At 38.3% G+C, this 18182-nt stretch overlaps 1 protein-coding gene across 1 annotated transcript in view; it reads left to right on the top strand.

The window, feature by feature from the left end:
- The window catches only part of iqgap1 (IQ motif containing GTPase activating protein 1), a 51089-nt gene extending 33210 nt beyond the window's left edge, over positions 1-17879 (top strand). Inside the window, exons 14-37 of the mRNA XM_082161816.1 lie at positions 794-918; positions 1008-1171; positions 5081-5171; positions 5273-5440; positions 5624-5766; positions 5916-6086; positions 6217-6300; positions 6523-6594; positions 6708-6777; positions 7399-7763; positions 7849-8012; positions 8162-8386; positions 9760-9900; positions 10653-10737; positions 11344-11576; positions 11664-11796; positions 11994-12096; positions 12179-12314; positions 13884-13971; positions 14055-14264; positions 14393-14559; positions 14675-14797; positions 14921-15029; positions 16290-17879. Of these exons, the coding sequence (XP_082017942.1) occupies positions 794-918; positions 1008-1171; positions 5081-5171; positions 5273-5440; positions 5624-5766; positions 5916-6086; positions 6217-6300; positions 6523-6594; positions 6708-6777; positions 7399-7763; positions 7849-8012; positions 8162-8386; positions 9760-9900; positions 10653-10737; positions 11344-11576; positions 11664-11796; positions 11994-12096; positions 12179-12314; positions 13884-13971; positions 14055-14264; positions 14393-14559; positions 14675-14797; positions 14921-15029; positions 16290-16403 (3484 nt within the window). The 3' untranslated portion in view covers positions 16404-17879. The remainder of the gene's footprint in view (positions 1-793; positions 919-1007; positions 1172-5080; positions 5172-5272; positions 5441-5623; positions 5767-5915; positions 6087-6216; positions 6301-6522; positions 6595-6707; positions 6778-7398; positions 7764-7848; positions 8013-8161; positions 8387-9759; positions 9901-10652; positions 10738-11343; positions 11577-11663; positions 11797-11993; positions 12097-12178; positions 12315-13883; positions 13972-14054; positions 14265-14392; positions 14560-14674; positions 14798-14920; positions 15030-16289) is intronic.
- The last annotated feature ends 303 nt before the right edge of the window (positions 17880-18182 follow it).

An 18182-nucleotide genomic window follows, 5' to 3' on the forward strand; every position in this document is an offset into this window, starting at 1 on the left:
GTCCAGAGGTGTGGCAACGTTGGAATTAAAGTCCTCGTAAGAAAAATAAAATAAAAAAATCGGAACAAAATGCAAGTTTTGAGCACTTGTGATCCATAAACAGCACCTGTGCAGTATTTTAATGACTAAAAACCGCTATCTTGATTGTGAAAAGACCAGAAGTAGTCAGGTGTAAAAGGGCCCAGAGTTGACAGATTACTGTTATTTTTACACCACATCGCCGATGACAGTTCCAGTCAAAACACATTTCACACTACAGTACTCGCAGACCAGTCTAGATATATGTAACTTGATAAAAATCTCTTGGTCATCAACGGTTCATTGGCTTTCACAGCGTCTTTGATCATTTAAACAGCGATTTGTCATTCGCGTGAACGAGCACCGAATTTCCAATTTTGGGCTTTTGTCTGCGATTTCCATTACTTGTCGGTGAGCTGAAAACCAGGGCTAAAATCATTAAGTGTGTGTATGATATTATTACTTGGCCTCTGGAATGTCTTTCCTTTCAGCTGAAAGTCACAGGCTGCATGGGCCATTACATTGTCAACCATTAGCCAAATAGCTATTTAGGCATTATTTTAGCTAACTTGCAGGCTCTATTCTTGTATGGAACGCCCACTTTTCACGATCAAATTAGTTTCCGATTGATAAAATTAGGTCCCAGCCTTCTTTGTTTTGCTCAGAAATATGCCAAACCACGAAAGTAAAATGTGTTGTGAATGAGTTTCATGTTGACTACAGAAGATGCCAGATTGTTTCCTGGTTTTAGCCACTGCTTGTTGATTCCCTGCAGGTATATAGATGAGCTGATGCGTCTGAAGGCAATTGCCCGTGAGGAGGGCAGTGACTATCTCACCTGGAATGACATCCAGGCCTGTGTGGACCAGGTCAACGGTACTGTTCAAGAAGAGCATGAAAGTAAGCATGGCATTCATCCTCATTATGAGCGGAGCAAATTCAGATTGTTCTCAATTATGAACAGTGTACGTGTCCTCTTGCATTTTCAGGGATTGCTGCTATTGGTCTGATCAATGAGGCTCTGGATGAGGGTGATCTACAGAAGACAATGGCTGCTTTACAGAACCCAGCCGCCAAGCTAACAGATATAGATCCATCTTTGGCCCAGCATTACTATGATATACTGCAGGAGGCAAGGAGAGAGAAGGCCCACGTACGTACTCTTATACAAACCCATAACTATAACAATAATAGTTTTTAATATCTATTTTGAACCGTTCAGCATGTTGGTTCACTCCCACTGCTTTCATCCACTCATATCCGGTTCCATTTTTTTGTTTTTGTTTCCTCCTCTGTCCAAACCCTAATGGGAGTTTGTCATACTTTCTGAACACACAATAGCATTTTATCCCATTCTTTATAACCTGAGGTAGGTTTACAGCTCTAACTTTACTGATAACTGTCCATGAAGTGTGCGTTATGTCATACATATGTCAGTGACGTCAAAGGCAGCTAGTTGTGGTTGTATTCAGTGAACACATATAAACATAATTAATTTTCAAAATTCAGTTTTAAATCTGAAAATGTAAGGCATTTTTAAAAATATTATTTAGCTCTTCAGACGTATTCTGCTGATGTGTGAAGATAGCCGTAGTTAAAGTGATCTGGTGAGGAGGGTCTGCATTCTTTTAGTCATTTAATGAGTTCGGCTTATTTGGAGAACAGCTGATTGAATCCCTTCATCAAGAGAAGTCTAAGGTCTGAAAATAGGGCTGCATGTTTTGGGTAAAAAAAATCGAATTGCTATTTGTTGTTTGTTTATTTATTAAGCTCTAGGTTTGCTGTGCAATTTGACCAAACATTTTTATGATCTTACTATATGTAAAAAAAAAAAAGGTTTCGAAAAATATAATAATAACTTTATTTTACAGTTTGACTTTTATTTTGGCTGAAACCCACAGAAAGCCCATAAAGCTCTTTTGTTGTTAACAGCGGTTTATAAGTGCTTCTCATTACAAGGTTTGGAAGATTCCCAAATGTATGTTATAAGCGACTCAATGCTTACAGAGATATGGAGTTCATGTGGAGCAGAAGTTTCGGCACATATTTATTTGATTAAATCACACGATTTTATTCTATTTTATTTCGATTAACCGTGTAACCCTGTCTGAAAGTCTGTGTCTCTCTCTCTCTAAACTTGCATCATGTGGGTTTTCAGTCTGAGCTTCTCATGACTCAAGTCTAATGACATCATTTGCGCTCATACAGTCTCATTCCTCACCCATTTTGTCTGGCTATTATTGGCCAGCTCTCCTCTTTTTTTTTTTTTTTTTTTTTTTTTTTTTTTTCAGTAGAAACCCCCTTACATTTTCAAATGACTGTAATATGTAAAAATTACTTTATTCAGATTCATCTCACCTTATCTTTTGAGGAAAGTCATCTGTCCTTCGGATGAGTTGGTAAACCGAGGTCCTGACTCTCTGTGGTCATTAAGAAAAACCATGGCACTTCTCATAAAGAGTTGGGTATGTAACCCCAGTGTCCTGGCCAAATTCCCTCCATTGGCCTTTATCAATCTTGGCCTCATAATAATCCTCTCCATTTTTTGGTGTGTGGTGAGCGCCCTGGCGCTGTTGTTCTGTGGCTGCCGTCAGATCATCCAAGTGGATGCTGCACACACTGGTGGTGGTTGAGGGGAGACCCCCTGATAGGATTGTGAAGCGCTTCGGGTGTAAAGTATTACATAGTAAAGTGCTGTACAAGTCCCTCTTTCAAAAGGTTTCTGTCTGTAGGATAATAGAACATTTTGGTTCTAATCTGAGGTTAATGTCTAGCGTATTTCAGTTTTGTGTTTTAAGCCACGCCCCACATGCTTCCTGTGGACGTGAACTGAAACCTCAGAGATGCAGGTGAATGGGCACAAAGAAGGCCATGGTTTACCACAGCAGTGTACCACTGTGGTTCAGAGCTGAACTGAAGATTCTGAGGCAAAGAGCAATCTTTTAGCTCTAGAGAAAGTATCCGGAATACCCGTTCACAGGCGTTATGGACACCAAATCCCAAATTTTGGGGATTTTCTTACTAGTTTAAATAATGATATTTACCCTTTAACTACTCTTTTAATAGAGGGTCGCATGATAAAACATTTCTTGGGACTCGTAATTGCTGCCAAAGTCAGTTATGAACCCATGCGCCCCCTCCCAAAAAAAGAAAAACATGGCTGGAAAAACAAAGTATTTCCTATCAAAAAGATTTGCACAAGCATCGGAAATAACAAGGCTGATGGCTTTTTCTCTGCCTTAAAAGGGCAAAATTGTGGTCCCGTTAGCTGGTGTAGCCCAGTAAAGGGTTTTTAGCGCTGACATCACTCCTCCAGGCTTACGCTAGCTTTAGGTCACTACGAAGTGTGAAGCACAGATAATACCAGATCTGCTCAACTGACAGGAAGTGGTTTGAAAGGAAGTTTGTTCATTTGTTTTTTTAACTTCTGCAATTTTAAATGATCTCCAATAAGCAAGGATCTCAAAAGATGGAGAGATAGGTGACCTGACAGAGAATAACAATTCAAGGCATTTCTGTTTGACTTCAGTAATCACAGCAACTATTCATATGAATTTTAGTAGTATAGTTGTATTACATCCTGTGTTAAAGAAGTAGTTCCTCTTCTGTCATTCAGGGTTGTAAACAAGCCCAGAAAAGATGGTAATGTAATCTTGGACATTACACTCCACACCCTTTTTCACTTCCTTAGTTACAGTTGGCAGACTTTATTCAGATATTCAGATCCTGATCATTTCTACTCCACCCCACTGGGACACATTAAGTCTTATTTGCACTCTAATTCAGCAGGCATTCGTTTTATACAGCCGACGAACTGTAACACAGTGAAGCGGAGCCTTATCAACCCTGAAGGAACAACGTTTTCCTCTGTTGCACAATTTGCCACACCCTCAGGTTTGGTGTGCTGCGCTGTGCTGCTGTACGTTTGCAAAAAAGGCGGGCGGACTGCATAGAGGGACCTTTGCATTCAGCAAATCAGAGAGCCGCAAATCGTGCTCCGGAAACTGAGCTCAGCATGCGGTTAGGAGGACTACTATGATAGGGCAACTGCGCCACCTGGTGGTAGTAGTAATGAACCCCTCCATTAGTATGTGTTTATCCTACAACTCCCTGCAAATGATAATAGAAGCAGATGTGATTCATCTAGTGGTGAAAATTATACAGGTATCCCCACGTATTTAGATTATTACAGCCAAAGAACATGATCTGATTAAGTCAGTCATCTCAGTGTTGTTTATAGTTCTCCTCAGCACTTTTGGAAGGACAGTGTGCTATTTTCCTTAAAGGCAGTGTAATCGTTTATATAATTTTGGAAGTTGTATTGTTGAATAATTAAATACTATTTCTCTCTACCAGTTCTTACAGCATTTGTTGTGACTTAAATGACCTTGATGTGTTTTACATTCATTATTCTGTTCCTGTTGACAGTCAAAACATTTTTGTTAATGGTATTAAAGTGACAGTTCACCCCAAAATGAAAATACTGTCATCATTGACTCCAAACCAAACCTGATTCCAAACCTGGATTTTGAAAAATGTATGTAATGACATTATTTTAATCTTTTTGGGTTGACTATTTGTTTAATGTCTAATCATCTCATTACAAAAGGTTTAACTGACACTTAGTGCCCATATGAGTGTTATTCCTAACCAACAACAAAAATCGAAATCTAGTTGGAATTGCTTAATCCTTATTGAAAACAAGAATATTTTTTTGCAATTCTGTTTGGTTGCACAGAACTTGCTTCGCCTTGGAACAGAGTTCCCATAATCCTGAAAAACCTGCAATTTCAAAAGTGTAATTTCCAGTCCTAGATAATCCATGGAAAAATCTATAGCCAATATAAATGTTTATAGTTATGCTTTAGTTCTCAGTACATTTTTTGCTAGAAATTACTTATAAATTATAAATCCTTTTTCAGTCATCAAAATTACAGCACAAGTCAAATAATATATTTTTTTTCCCCCACAGTTTCATTAGAGTGACCAGAACACATCTTAATTCTTTGAAATGGTCGTTCATTGGTAATTGATTTCTTGTTTTGTTTTCTTGTCTTTCCAGGAATGCGGAGATCCTTCTGCAGTGCTTTGGCTGGATGAGATCCAGGATGCGATCATGAGAGCCAACAAGGACTCAGAAGAAGCTCTGCAGTGTAATAATACTCATTTCAATCTTAGCTTTATTATGAACGATGATTCTTTTCTTTGAATAATCTCAGTTTTTCTAAAGAATGATCTTCTTGTCCACCTTCAGTCTCTCAGGCGATCCAGGCCATTAATGAGGCTGTGGATAACAAGGACTCTTCTCAAACACTGGCAGCCCTGCGTTCACCTTCTTCTGGTCTGTATGGAGTCACATCTGAGTGTGCGCAACCCTACCAGGATGACCTGTTTCGAATTAAAGAGGAGAAGAATAAGGAAGGTGAGATGGGTTCTTGTGCTGATTCTGTGGTATTTGGTACAAAAATATATGGTAATCTCTAAAATCTACTTATGTTCTCAGTTAAAAGAATTTATTTGAAACTCTTTGGTGATAAATATTCTATCACAACATGTCATAAATATACACCTTGTGACTGAGAGAGTAATAGCATTTTTTTGGTAGGTGATAATGGCAGTGAATGGATGAAACATTGGGTGAAGGGAGGACACAACTACTACTATAACCTCAAGACTGGACAAGGCACCTGGGATACGCCTGCAGAGTTCATTCCGAACAACACTCAGCTCAACAAGGAGGAAATACAGGTAAATCTTATACTTCTCTGATACTTATATTTAATTATATATCATTTAAAAAAATCATAATATATTTAATTAATATTTTTGTTGTTATAATTATATTATTATTTTATTATTTTCCTGATTTACGTACTGTACTGTCTGTGTCTTTGTAGTCTGTTGTGTCAGGAGTAACCACAGCATATAACCGAGAGCAACTGTGGTTGGCCAACGAGAGTCTGATCGCCAAACTGCAGGCCCGGTGCCGTGGGTTTCTGGTGCGACGTGGAATGAAAGACCGTCTTGGGTTCTTGACGACTCAGGAGCCGTCTGTTACATGCATACAGGTCATTCTCCTCTTTCTTCCTTCAGTTAGTCCTAAACAAGACTTCAGGACATTAATGCAAAAAATATTTCATAACATCTATGGGTCTGTACCAAGTCAATCATGACCATCTGGTTCTGTTTGCTTTATAGGCCCACTGGAGAGGCTTTAAGGAAAGAAAGAAGTACAATAACAGGAAGCAGTACCTGAAGGATCACTCTGAAGATGCTGTCAAGGTAAGATGATGAGAATCAGCATGAGAAATTCTGATGGAATATAAGAGCCATGCTTCTTGCATCATAAAATGTCAGGATTATACTCGCTAGGCTATACACTACACAGCTGAAAATATGTGGTCATCCCCTAATTATCGGGTTTGGCTCTTTTATTTGAGTTAAGATCAATCTTAATATGGTGAAATTTGAGTGTGGGTAAATATATGATTTTTTTTCCTGTAGATTCAATCAATGGTCAGGATGCACCAAGCTCGCAAAAAATACAGAGATCGTCTTCAGTACTTCAAAGACCATGTGAGTTTTAAGTCAAACCAAAGGACTTGTGTATTTTTATATTTAATATAATCTGATCTTTGACCACACAGTGGACGGCCTTTAATGTTCTACCTCCAATTTTCTCATTTCAGATAAATGATGTGGTGAAAATTCAGGCTTTCATTCGAGCCAACAAAGCAAGAGATGACTACAAAACTCTCAGTAAGCATTTCATGTACTTCCTTTAAATTTCGTTTCACATCCTCTCACTTAGAACATACTTCAAAAATCTATGGAGATTTATGACAAGCATTTGTTGTTTCAGTATACTGTTGCAATTTTGAAGAGACCACGAAATGGCTTATTGACCGGAGTTCTTTTCCCGTGTTAGCCTTTTTGTTTTAAGGCTTTTTTTTTATGTCACAGCTAAAGAACATTGATTTTCTGTTTGCTGGTCAGTTGCAGAAGGTACCCAAAAATGAAAATTCTTTTATTTACCCACCCTCATGTCATTCCAAACCTGTATGACATTATTTATCCTACAGAACATAAAAGAAGGTATTTTTGATTAAGGTATCATACAATGAAAGTCAAATATTTAAATGACAGAATTTTCTTTTTTGAGTGAACTATCCCTTTAAGGGGAGGGACATTCAAGAGAACAGTTGATTGGACAAAAATTAGAGTGCAGGATGAGTCATCAATATTTTTGTTCTGTTGTCCCAGAAGAGAAAGACTACATTTTAATTGTGTATACCTGCAAATTGTTTCCACCAGCTAGTATAGAAGTCCATTAGCATAGACACACACACAAAAAACCCCTCCAAATTCTGTTTTTAACAGTCAACGCAGATGATCCTCCAATGGCAGTTGTGCGTAAGTTTGTCCACCTGCTGGACCACAGCGACCAGGACTTCCAGGAAGAGCTGGAACTGATGCGGCTAAGAGAGGAGGTGATCACCAACATCCGCTCCAACCAGCAGCTGGAGAACGACCTTAATCTGATGGACATTAAGATTGGCCTGCTGGTAAAAAACAAGATCACCCTTCAGGAGGTGGTCTCTCACAGCAAGAAGCTCACCAAGAAGAACAAGGGTGAGCTGTCCAACCTCATGATGATGAACAAGCAGAAAGGAGGCCTGAAGGCTCTCAGTAAAGAGAAGAGAGACAAGCTGGAGGCATATCAGTTCCTCTTCTACCTGTTACAGGTAAACCTCATCAAATCTAGTCCAACAATTGTTTGAAAATCAGTGTCTCAGCAGGCCTGTTCATTTTCCTCTCTGTTTTCCTCAGACAAATCCAACCTATCTGGCCAAGCTGATCTTTCAGATGCCCCAGAACAAATCGACCAAGTTCATGGATTCTGTGATTTTCACATTGTACAACTACGCTTCCAATCAGCGTGAGGAGTACCTCTTGCTCAATCTCTTCAAAACAGCCCTGCAAGAGGAAATCAAGTAGGAACTGAATGATGTTCCATAAATGATATACTCTTTCCATATTTATCCAGATGCATTTGCACTCTTTTACGATCTCTCTCTCTCTCTCTCTCTCTCTGTCTCTCTGTCTCTCTGTCTCTGTCTGTCTGTCTGTCTTGTAAATGCAGATCAAAAGTGGACCAGATCCAGGAGATCGTCACAGGAAACCCCACAGTCATTAAGATGGTGGTGAGCTTTAACAGAGGAGCCCGAGGTCAGAACGCCCTTCGGCAGATCCTGGCTCCGGTCGTGAAGGAAATCATGGATGACAAGACTCTCAACATTAAAACTGACCCAGTTGACATATACAAGAGCTGGGTGAACCAGATGGAGAGTCAAACAGGAGAGGCCAGGTGTGTTCCTCAACCTTTTTGACTTGAAGGCTTCTCGTCATGGAACACAATATTTTTAGGCCCCCCTAATATATTCCTGCTTTTACATTTTTTATTTATTGATATATTAAATAAATTAAAGTGGTTAATTTTTTTTAAATATATTAAATTATGTAACTATAATTAATTTTGTGATTCTGTCTTCCAGAACTGTGAGTTCTTCAGTAAAAACAGTAGTTATTGAGGGAAAATATAAAGAAATATGATTTGTTTACATCCTGATTGGGTGTTGTTGTTTTTTCTCGCATTTTAATTTAGAGTTAGATTATTTTTATATTCTAATAACAGGGTTCCCACGGGTCATGGAATTTCTGGAATGTCATGGAATTTTAAAAGGTCTATTCCAGACATTGAAAGTCAGGGAATTTTATATATTTTTTGTCCAAGTCATGGAATATCAGGGTATTTAGTTTGTTGCTTTAAATTTTAGTTTCCATTTATCAAAATGTAATTTTTCTATACCGATTTTTTTTATCGCGCTGTTTCACACATCTTTTTACGGAGACCCTGAGGGGACCTTTGCAAAAAAATAATAATACGGACTTTCACGTGCGCACGCGACTATTGTGTGCGCACGAGAAACTTTTGCGTGCGCACGAGAAAGTTTCGCGTGTGCACGCGTTACAATTTACGGTTTGGTTATAGTGTCATTACTACAAATGTGGGAAAAGGGATGAGATGAGAGTGTGCTTGGAGCATGCCTCCAGAGATTTGTCTTATTATTGGGAGGTTGTTTGTGGACTGTGCTTTACTGTAAGAAAAAAAGCATGAATATCACATAAATGAATATCAGGTCCCACATCATGGATTACATAATCATGGATTACATAATCAGAGAGTAGCCTATTTCTTTTCGTTTTGAATTGTTTCGTTTAAAGACATTCCAAGCTATCTTCAGATGTATTTCTCATGTATGTGAGGCATACACCGAGTTTCGGTTAATTTATGATGAGATGCGCTCCATTTCACGTGCAATGCAAGTGACCGCGCCGGCGCCTCATTGATTATATTGTCTGCTATATATTTGCTTCTCATTTATTAAATACAGGCAATTGGTTGATGAAAAATTTATTAAAATTAAGATACAATTTATACAAAATGAAATTCACTTTAAAGAAAGGCTTTCTACAAAACAAAACAGCTCGATGCTCCGCAAAACAGCAGCCTGTTTTGCCGTTCATTATAGGTCATGGAAATTCATTTTTTAGTCAGTGAAAGTCAGGGAAAAGTCAGGGAATTTGACATTTGGTTTAGAGTGGGAACCCTGTAATAATAATAATTTATTAATTTAAATTATTTTAAGTATGCTGAGGCCCCCTTATTCTGTTTTGCAGTAAATTGCCATATGATGTGACTCCAGAGCAGGCAATGAGTCACGAGGAGGTTCGTACCCGCCTGGAAGCCTCCATCAAGAACATGAGGACGGTCACAGACAAATTTCTCTCTGCCATAATTGTTTCTGTGGATAAAATCCCGTGAGTTTACACATCTGCCACTGCTGGATAAAATTGTTTGTGTGTGTGTACATGTGTGTACCTAATATCCACTTCCTGAATTTCCCCCTGGGAACAACAAATTCCATGTCTTGCATCTATATTTAGAAGCACCTACCATAAATCATTCTTGAATATATGAAAATGACTTTTAGCAAGCCCTGATTTGAATATTCAAATACATCTGTTACATGAGCTGTTTCTTTGTTCATGCTTTTGTACAAGTTAATGTTACACCGCTGTTACATTTTTTTGCTGTGCCGCAGCTGAATCATATTTTTCTGAGCTTGCAGTTTGAAATAAACCTTATGAGTTAAAAAGGCAGAGTACCACACACACAAAAAAAGTTTTTATATGGCCTTTACTTCACCGATTGGTACAGCAAATGACTCTTTATGAATCGGTTCTTTTAATGACTCATTAAAAACTAATGAACTCACATGTTATCACTTTTGATATTATTCTAATAAATAATTCACTGAATCCATCAGAGCACAATTATGAATTAATTATGATGCAATTATTAATTCACCGATTCATTGAACACTAACTCATCATAACATACATTTTTGAGCGAAAGTAATCCAGGTACCGTTGAACCATGTTAAGAGTACTATTTTTAGAATAAGTGGTATTTAAACTAAAGCAACATTCAAATATATATCAAAAGCAGAATTCTATAGGAAACACTGGTGTAAGTCTCTGCACATTTGATTGATTTTGTTCCCCTGTAGATATGGCATGCGATTCATTGCCAAGACGCTGAAGGACACACTTAATGAAAGGTTCCCTGATGCCACAGAGGATGAGCTTTTGAAGGTTTGTTACATCACAGCTGCTAGAAATCGCACCAACGTTTGTCTGATGTAATTGCACACTTTAGTCTCCAAACTAAGACAGGCTTTATTCAGATGTCTTAAACACTCTGATTACCTCTTTGCTAAACTGGCACCCGCTGCTGTCCCACTTTGGAACATTGTCCTAAATCCTGAGCATGTCTCTGCTCTCGTGCGTCTATTCTGTTGTGATAATACTGGCTCCTCGCTCTGAATACTAAATGTGGTTTCCATCTCTTTCCTTTTTTCCTGGAAAGAGATTCCTCCTCCTTTCTTTTTTTCTATCTATCTCTCCCACACTTGCTCTGTCTCTCTCTTTCTCTATGCCCTGGCTCAAGCTCTCCTCTTGGCCCTTGCTTATACCCTTTTAAAGAGGTTTTTGATGAGCACCCAGCCCAGGTGAGCCACATCTTTCTTATTCTTGCCTTGCTGCTTCTCTTTTTCTCAGTAATTTTGTTTACCCCCTTGTAGAAGCAGAATATCTTTAATTGCACAAATATAGAAACATATATAATAGGTTTTAAAAATTCCAAATATATTGTACTTGCTTGAGAAGTTACCAACATACTCATCCTTATTATCTTTTAAGATTGTGGGCAACCTGCTGTACTACCGCTACATGAACCCCGCCATTGTGGCTCCCGATGCCTTTGACATCATAGATTTATCTGCTGGAGGTCAGCTTACCACAGAACAAAGGAGAAACCTGGGATCAATTGCCAAAATGCTGCAGCATGCCGCCTCCAACAAGATGTTTCTTGGAGACAATGCTCATCTGAACCCCATCAATGAATACCTCTCCACCTCCTACCAGAAATTTAGGTACAAGTGACATAATTTCTTTCTTCATTTTTAGCAGTTTAATTCATAATATACCCATGCTGATGCAAGAACGTTTCTGTCTCCCAGACGTTTCTTTTTGTCCGCCTGTGACGCCCCTTCTTTGGAAGACAAGTTCAATGTGGATCAGTACTCTGACCTGGTCACCCTGACCAAGCCTGTGATCTACATTTCCATTGGGGAGATCATCAACACTCACACGGTAAAATCTGAGACTAAAGGTCCAGTCACATCAAGAGGAATCCTTTGAGCAGTGCTTTAAGCATTGCCACACTATTGATAATAGACAATGGATCCTTTTTCCTTTGAATTTTGCTAAAGTGACCACACCTTTATGGAAGAGATCACATCCAGTATAGTTGGTTTTCAGGATTTAATATTTTGTGTGATCTTTTTTAGCTCTTGCTGGATCACCAAGATGCAATCGCACCAGACCACAATGATCCCATCCATGAGTTGCTAGATGACCTAGGAGAGGTGCCCACCATTGAGTCTTTAATAGGTGAGCCTCTGAGAAATGCTTTAATGTGTCAGGACGCTGATGTCCTGCCGAGTCAGAATAATGGATTGTTGCTCTCTCATAGGTGAGAGCCCACTTCCCGCTGATGATCCCAATAAGGAAATGATGGGTAAGACAGAAGTCTCTCTCACCCTCACCAACAAATTTGATGTTCCTGATGAGGCCAATGCTGAAATGGATGCCAAGACTCTCCTTCTCAAGTAAGGACAAAGCCTTACTCAATTGTTCTGTTCCAAAACCTAGTGAGATATCTTGATAGGCAGTTCCAAAAGGTATGATCACTGATCTATATAGAATGACTGGATAGCCCATGACGTTCTAAACTGCCATCAGGCAGTGAAGCCACCGGAAGTGTTCGAGCGGCCATCTTACGATTCCCTACCAGCAGAGGGCTCATACGGCCGTTATACAGAGATTGGTAGCTCCGACGGCACTTTTAAGATGACCCGCTGTGCAGCATACAAGTGTAAAACAACGTTCACAAAAGGATGTAGAAAAACTGGCCACAGGTTTTAATTCAAGCCCTATAATTAGTCATTTATATGCACAATTGTCGCGTGTTGTTTTCTCCGAGGCAAGAGTAATGCTGCTGCTTCTTCAAAAAACAACGATAAAACACTCAACAGTAGCCAATAAGAAACCCCAGAGCAGCAATAATCAGTTAAGTGTCCAATAGCGACACCATTTGACAGCTTCAAAAGAGCTTCGTGCATAGTCCGTTTACCGTTACAAACCATACAATTTGTATTATGCATTTCCTGAACATGTACTTGCTAACTAATCAAACACTTTATTTGAACAAACTACTGATCTATAAAACACAATCGGTCTTCCGACCTTTAACTATCGTGTCAATTGATTTTGATAAGTGCGAGGGAAAGAGAGCATACAACGCTTGTGTTGTCTGAAGACGGTGAGAGTGCGCGCGCGCAGCCGAGGTTCTCTCTCTCTCTGCTCGTTCTTATATGCGCCCTGTTCACTGATCTAAATAATTAGTTGTTACGACGACTTATTTGTTCCCTCGTTTTAATAAATCGTGGACTCGTTGAACTAATTCCCTCCCTCACTTTGATTTAAAGAATTACAACGTGGCCACAATATAGTAAAACGAGGGAACAAATTAGTAAAACGTGCTGAGGTATTATTAATTCGTGGCCACGAAACAATATTCACCTGAATATTCACCAATTCACAAAAATATAGGTCTTTAGCATTCACTATTTAATTAATAGTATCAAACTGTTTATCTTACCTGTGAAGATAGCTCTTCAGTGAAGGCCAACTAGTGTTCTCGTACAGCTTTTTATTTCTTTTGCAAAGAAATTGCCGTTTTTTAATAAGCAAGAAAAAATTCCGACTTTAAACAAATACCCATTTAAATGCTTAGGATGTTTGCGTTGTAAGAATGTACAGGGAGACTTTAGATTTAAAAACGGTGTCTTGTTAGGCAATGTTTTGTCAGTCAAATCATAAAATTTCCTATTGATTCAATAGAACGCGTGAGCTCACTAGGGAATTACCAATATGGCGGCGCGGTGGCTTCACTATTTATGACGTCATGAGCTATCCAGTCATTCTATATAGATCAGTGGGTATGATGCCTCCTAAGATACTTCATTTTACCAAATCCTTCCCAGAGAAGACAATTTGATAATGCAATGTGGCAGGCTCACTATGTTCTGGAACTAATGTTTTTACTTGTTAATGCGGTTTTGCTTCTTTTCTAAGTATTTATCATGAATCTTTGTCCATTCATCTTGTTCATTTAGCACCAAGAGGCTCATAGTAGATGTGATCAGGTTTCAGCCAGGAGAAACACTTACCGAGATCCTGGAGACTGTAGCTGCACCAGAGCAGGTAATATAATGGGTATTTCAGAATGAAAAAGAAACTCCATCAAAGCAGTGTTTTGTTCATGTTGGTGTTTTTATTTGAAACAGGAAGCAGAGTACCAGCGTGCCATGCAGCGACGAGCCATTCGTGATGCTAAGACCCCGGAGAAGATGAAGCAAGCCAAACCAGTTGTGGATGACAGCCTTACCTTACAAGGCAAGAAGGACAAGATCAAGAGCAACTTGCAAAGACTAGGAGAGTTGGGTAAAGTTCACCCTGAGAAGAAATACCAGGATCTTATCAATGACATTGCCAAGGTACCGATCCTATGTCCTCTGACCTCTGCGTTCTGGGATTTTCAGACTGTACTTGAATGCGAAATTTCTATTTCGCCCTTTAATTTTATACTAAAGCGTCTTGATTTATTTGTTGATGATTTTTGTAGGACATCCGGAACCAGAGGCGATATCGTCAGAGGCGAAAGGCAGAATTGGTCAAGCTTCAGCAGACCAATGCTGGTCTGAACTCCAAGACCACTTTCTACAATGTGCAGATTGACTACTACAATCAATACATCAAGACCTGCATGGACAATTTAGCCAGCAAGGGCAAGTGAGTGTTTGGAGTATTTACTGTCCATTTTAGTTCATGTCATTATCTCTGATTGGATAATTGCTGTTGAGCTCTTGTCTTACGCTCATGGAAAATGCCATTGCTTCACACACAGAGTTTCTAAGAAACCTGGAGACAGTAAGGCAAAGAAGAGCAAGCAGGTATCACAGAAGTACACTGCAGCCCGTCTGCATGAAAAGGGAGTGCTCATTGACATTGAGGATCTGCAGACAAATCAGTGAGTTTCAACAACTTGTGTATTTGGATTCATCTACTGTATTCATATCTTATCGTACTATGCGTTTGTATATCTGCATTTCCTCTTGTTGTCCTTGATAATAATATGCTTTATCTTTTACAGGTATAAGAATGTCATTTTCGAGATCTCACCATCTGAGATTGTGGGAGTGTTTGAGGTGAAAGCTAAGCTTATGGGAGTCCATTTGGAGACATTAATGTTAGAATACCAGGTGAAAGTTCTTCCCTTAATTTTTTTTGGTTTATTTATTTATTTATTTTTTTGTGTGTTTGTATCTAATATAGTCGGAAGGAATGTTTGATTTTTGTAAGGATTAATGGTCCATTCACACCAAAAGATAACTATCTATAAAGTATACCTAGTAAAGTATACTAACAACTATAACGATACCAACACAGAAGAACGATATTGTTGAAATGACTTTCAGAGTGATTTTTTTTTTCAGCTGACATTGACAGCCAATCATAGTTCAACAGACTTTAAAGGGATACTCCACTTTTTTTGGAAATAGGCTCATTTTACAACTCCCCCAGAATTAAACAGTTGAGTTTTACCGTTTTTCGAATCCATTCAGCCGATCTCCAGGTCTGGGGGTCCCACTTTTAGCATAGCTTAGCATAATGAATTGAACCGGACAAGACCATTAGCATCTCTCTCAAAAAAATGAACAAAGAGTTTCAATATTTTTCCTATTTAAAACTTGACTCTTCTGTAGTTGCATCGTGTACTAAGGCCGACGGAAAATGTAAAGTTGCGATTTTCTAGGCTGATATGGCTAGGAACTATACTCTCATTCCTGCGTAATAATCAAGAAACTTTGCTGCAGTACCATGGGTGAAGCAGGCGTAATGATATGACGCAGCGCATGCCACCTGATAATAGGCTACTGAGCTGGGGACTATTTTCAGGCGCTGCGTCATATCATTACGCCTGCTGGACTCATGGTACGGCAGCAAAGTTTCTTGATTATTACGCAGGAATGAGTGTATAGTTCCTAGCCATATCAGCCTAGAAAATCGCAACTTTACATTTTCCGTCGGCCTTAGTACACGATGCAACTACAGAAGAGTCAAGTTTTAAATAGGAAAACATTGAAACTCTTTGTTAATTTTTTTGAGAGAGATGCTAATGGTCTTGTCCGGTTCAATTCATTATGCTAAGCTATGCTAAAAGTGGGACCCCCAGACCCGGAGATCGGCTGAATGGATTTCAAAATGATAAAACTCAACTGTTTAACTCTGGGGGAGTTGTAAAATGAGCCTATTTCCAAAAAAAGTGGAGTATCCCTTTAAAGAGCTTGAGCATTTAAAGCAGCAGATGACATGACTGCAGTGCACACTTATAATGAACAGAACGTTTTCGCTCATGTGGTTTTATATATATATATAGATGCCTTTTTAGACTTATCATTCTTGGAGTGAATGGGCGGGCCTTAACTGTATATGTCTTTTTTTGTCCTCTTTAATATCAGGACCTGCTCCAGTTGCAGTACGAAGGGGTGGCAGTGATGAAGCTGTTCGATCGAGCTACTGTAAATGTTAACCTCCTCATTTTCCTGCTCAACAAGAAGTTCTATGGCAAATAGAGACTCAGAGGGACTTGACAGACTGTTGCACACAAAGTGAAGCCCAGACCACATACATCTTTACAGTTTAAATATGTCTGTGTACCTTTTGTGCCTTTCTCGAAGGATAGATTCCTTGAATGTACATTATTATACTTGTCATAGACCACCAACCTGTATCTTCCAGATATGTAATGGTTGACTGTTTTCTGTTTTTATTGAGATTATCAGTGTCCAAAAGAGTATCAGTAGTAGTTTGCTTTGATCTTTTTGCAAACTGTCCTTGCATGAGCTTTGAATACTGTACATGTTATATGTAAAATGAACATTTTTATTACCTAATCTATTCTTTAGGAGAAACTAAACAGTTTTTTCGTATCCCTATCGTATAGGAAAGTGATGAGTGTTATAGCCACATTCCTCAAAGTTACCAAAATATATTTATCAGAGCAATTGTTTTTGTTGTTTATTTGTAAAAAAAAAAAAAAACCTAGCTATGAATAGGTTCATTGGCTGGTCAAAAATGAGGACTTAATGGAATTGTTTTTTTGTTTTTTTTGAAGCACTTGGAAACTGCATGCTGGATGAGTTTAAGTTTACGTCCCTCTAATTTTTGCAGCCTTGTGTCCATTTTTTTTTTTTTTTTTTTTTAAAGGTGCCTTAACTTGAATAAACTGCTGGGAAAATGTGTGGAGAAGCCTTATCCTATCAACACATTGTGCTTATAATGTCAGTCCATCTCATTGTCTGCTGTTGCAGTTAATGTCTCTTTTTATATATATATATATAAAGAGAAAGTTGAATGATGATTACATATTTTGACCGATTAGTAATGCTAGTTTATACACTTATTATGTTCAGAAAATTCAGCAATGACATAATAAACGGAGCAATTATTACATTTAAAAGGTGTACAGACACATTTTCTTTGAATTTTATTCAAAAACCATTGCAAATATCAAGTTGGATTTGAATTCAGTCCATTAAACAAAATTATTCAGGTTTTAGAGCAGAACATCAAACTTATGTAACTGGTCTTATGTCTGACTGGGATGTTCTCAATTGCTGTACTTCTGAAACAAAATGCCACACTTTTTTCTATACAAAGGTTTTATAAAGCAGGATGAAGGTGTGTATTTTTTTCACATGTGCATCCGATATGGAATGGTTAAAATGTTTTAATGTAACAGTAATGCAAACAGTCATTTTGCTAATGTTACCAGTAACACTTTAAATGTAGTTTACATAGATGCTGCATGAATGATGACATGGGGTGATAAATTTCACTGACCAGTGTTTCATACGGCAGAAAGTAATCAAACCTGATCTTCTTTGACCTCAGTGTATGGTTCAAAACACAAAGTGCTTGCTTGAATATCTACTCAATGTAATGTGTTTTTTTTCTCCTCTTCATGAATTGCAGATAGCTCAAGCAGTCAGTTGTTAAAGTAGCTGTTTCACTGAAAAACTATTAATAAACTGTATAAATGAAAACCACAGGGATGGACAGAATGTTGTATACAGAATTTGTTTTGTTTTTGTTCAGAACCCCAAACACATTCAGATGATCATTCTATTGTTTTATATTTGAAAGGTGCAATTAATTAGGCTTAGGTATTAATTTGTATTATGCTGTATACAATGTAGGGATGCTGTGATATGTAAAGATAAAAATCTGGTTTAATATTTGGGCATTTCAATTGTTAGATGTGTGTGTGTATATATATATAATATAGCCTTTGCTGCAACAGTACTATAGGGATCTGGAAACTGAGCATAAAATAATAAATGAGATTTTTG

Source organism: Leuciscus leuciscus (assembly GCF_965113295.1).
Source record: "Leuciscus leuciscus genome assembly, chromosome: 2".
NCBI lineage: Eukaryota > Metazoa > Chordata > Actinopteri > Cypriniformes > Leuciscidae > Leuciscus > Leuciscus leuciscus.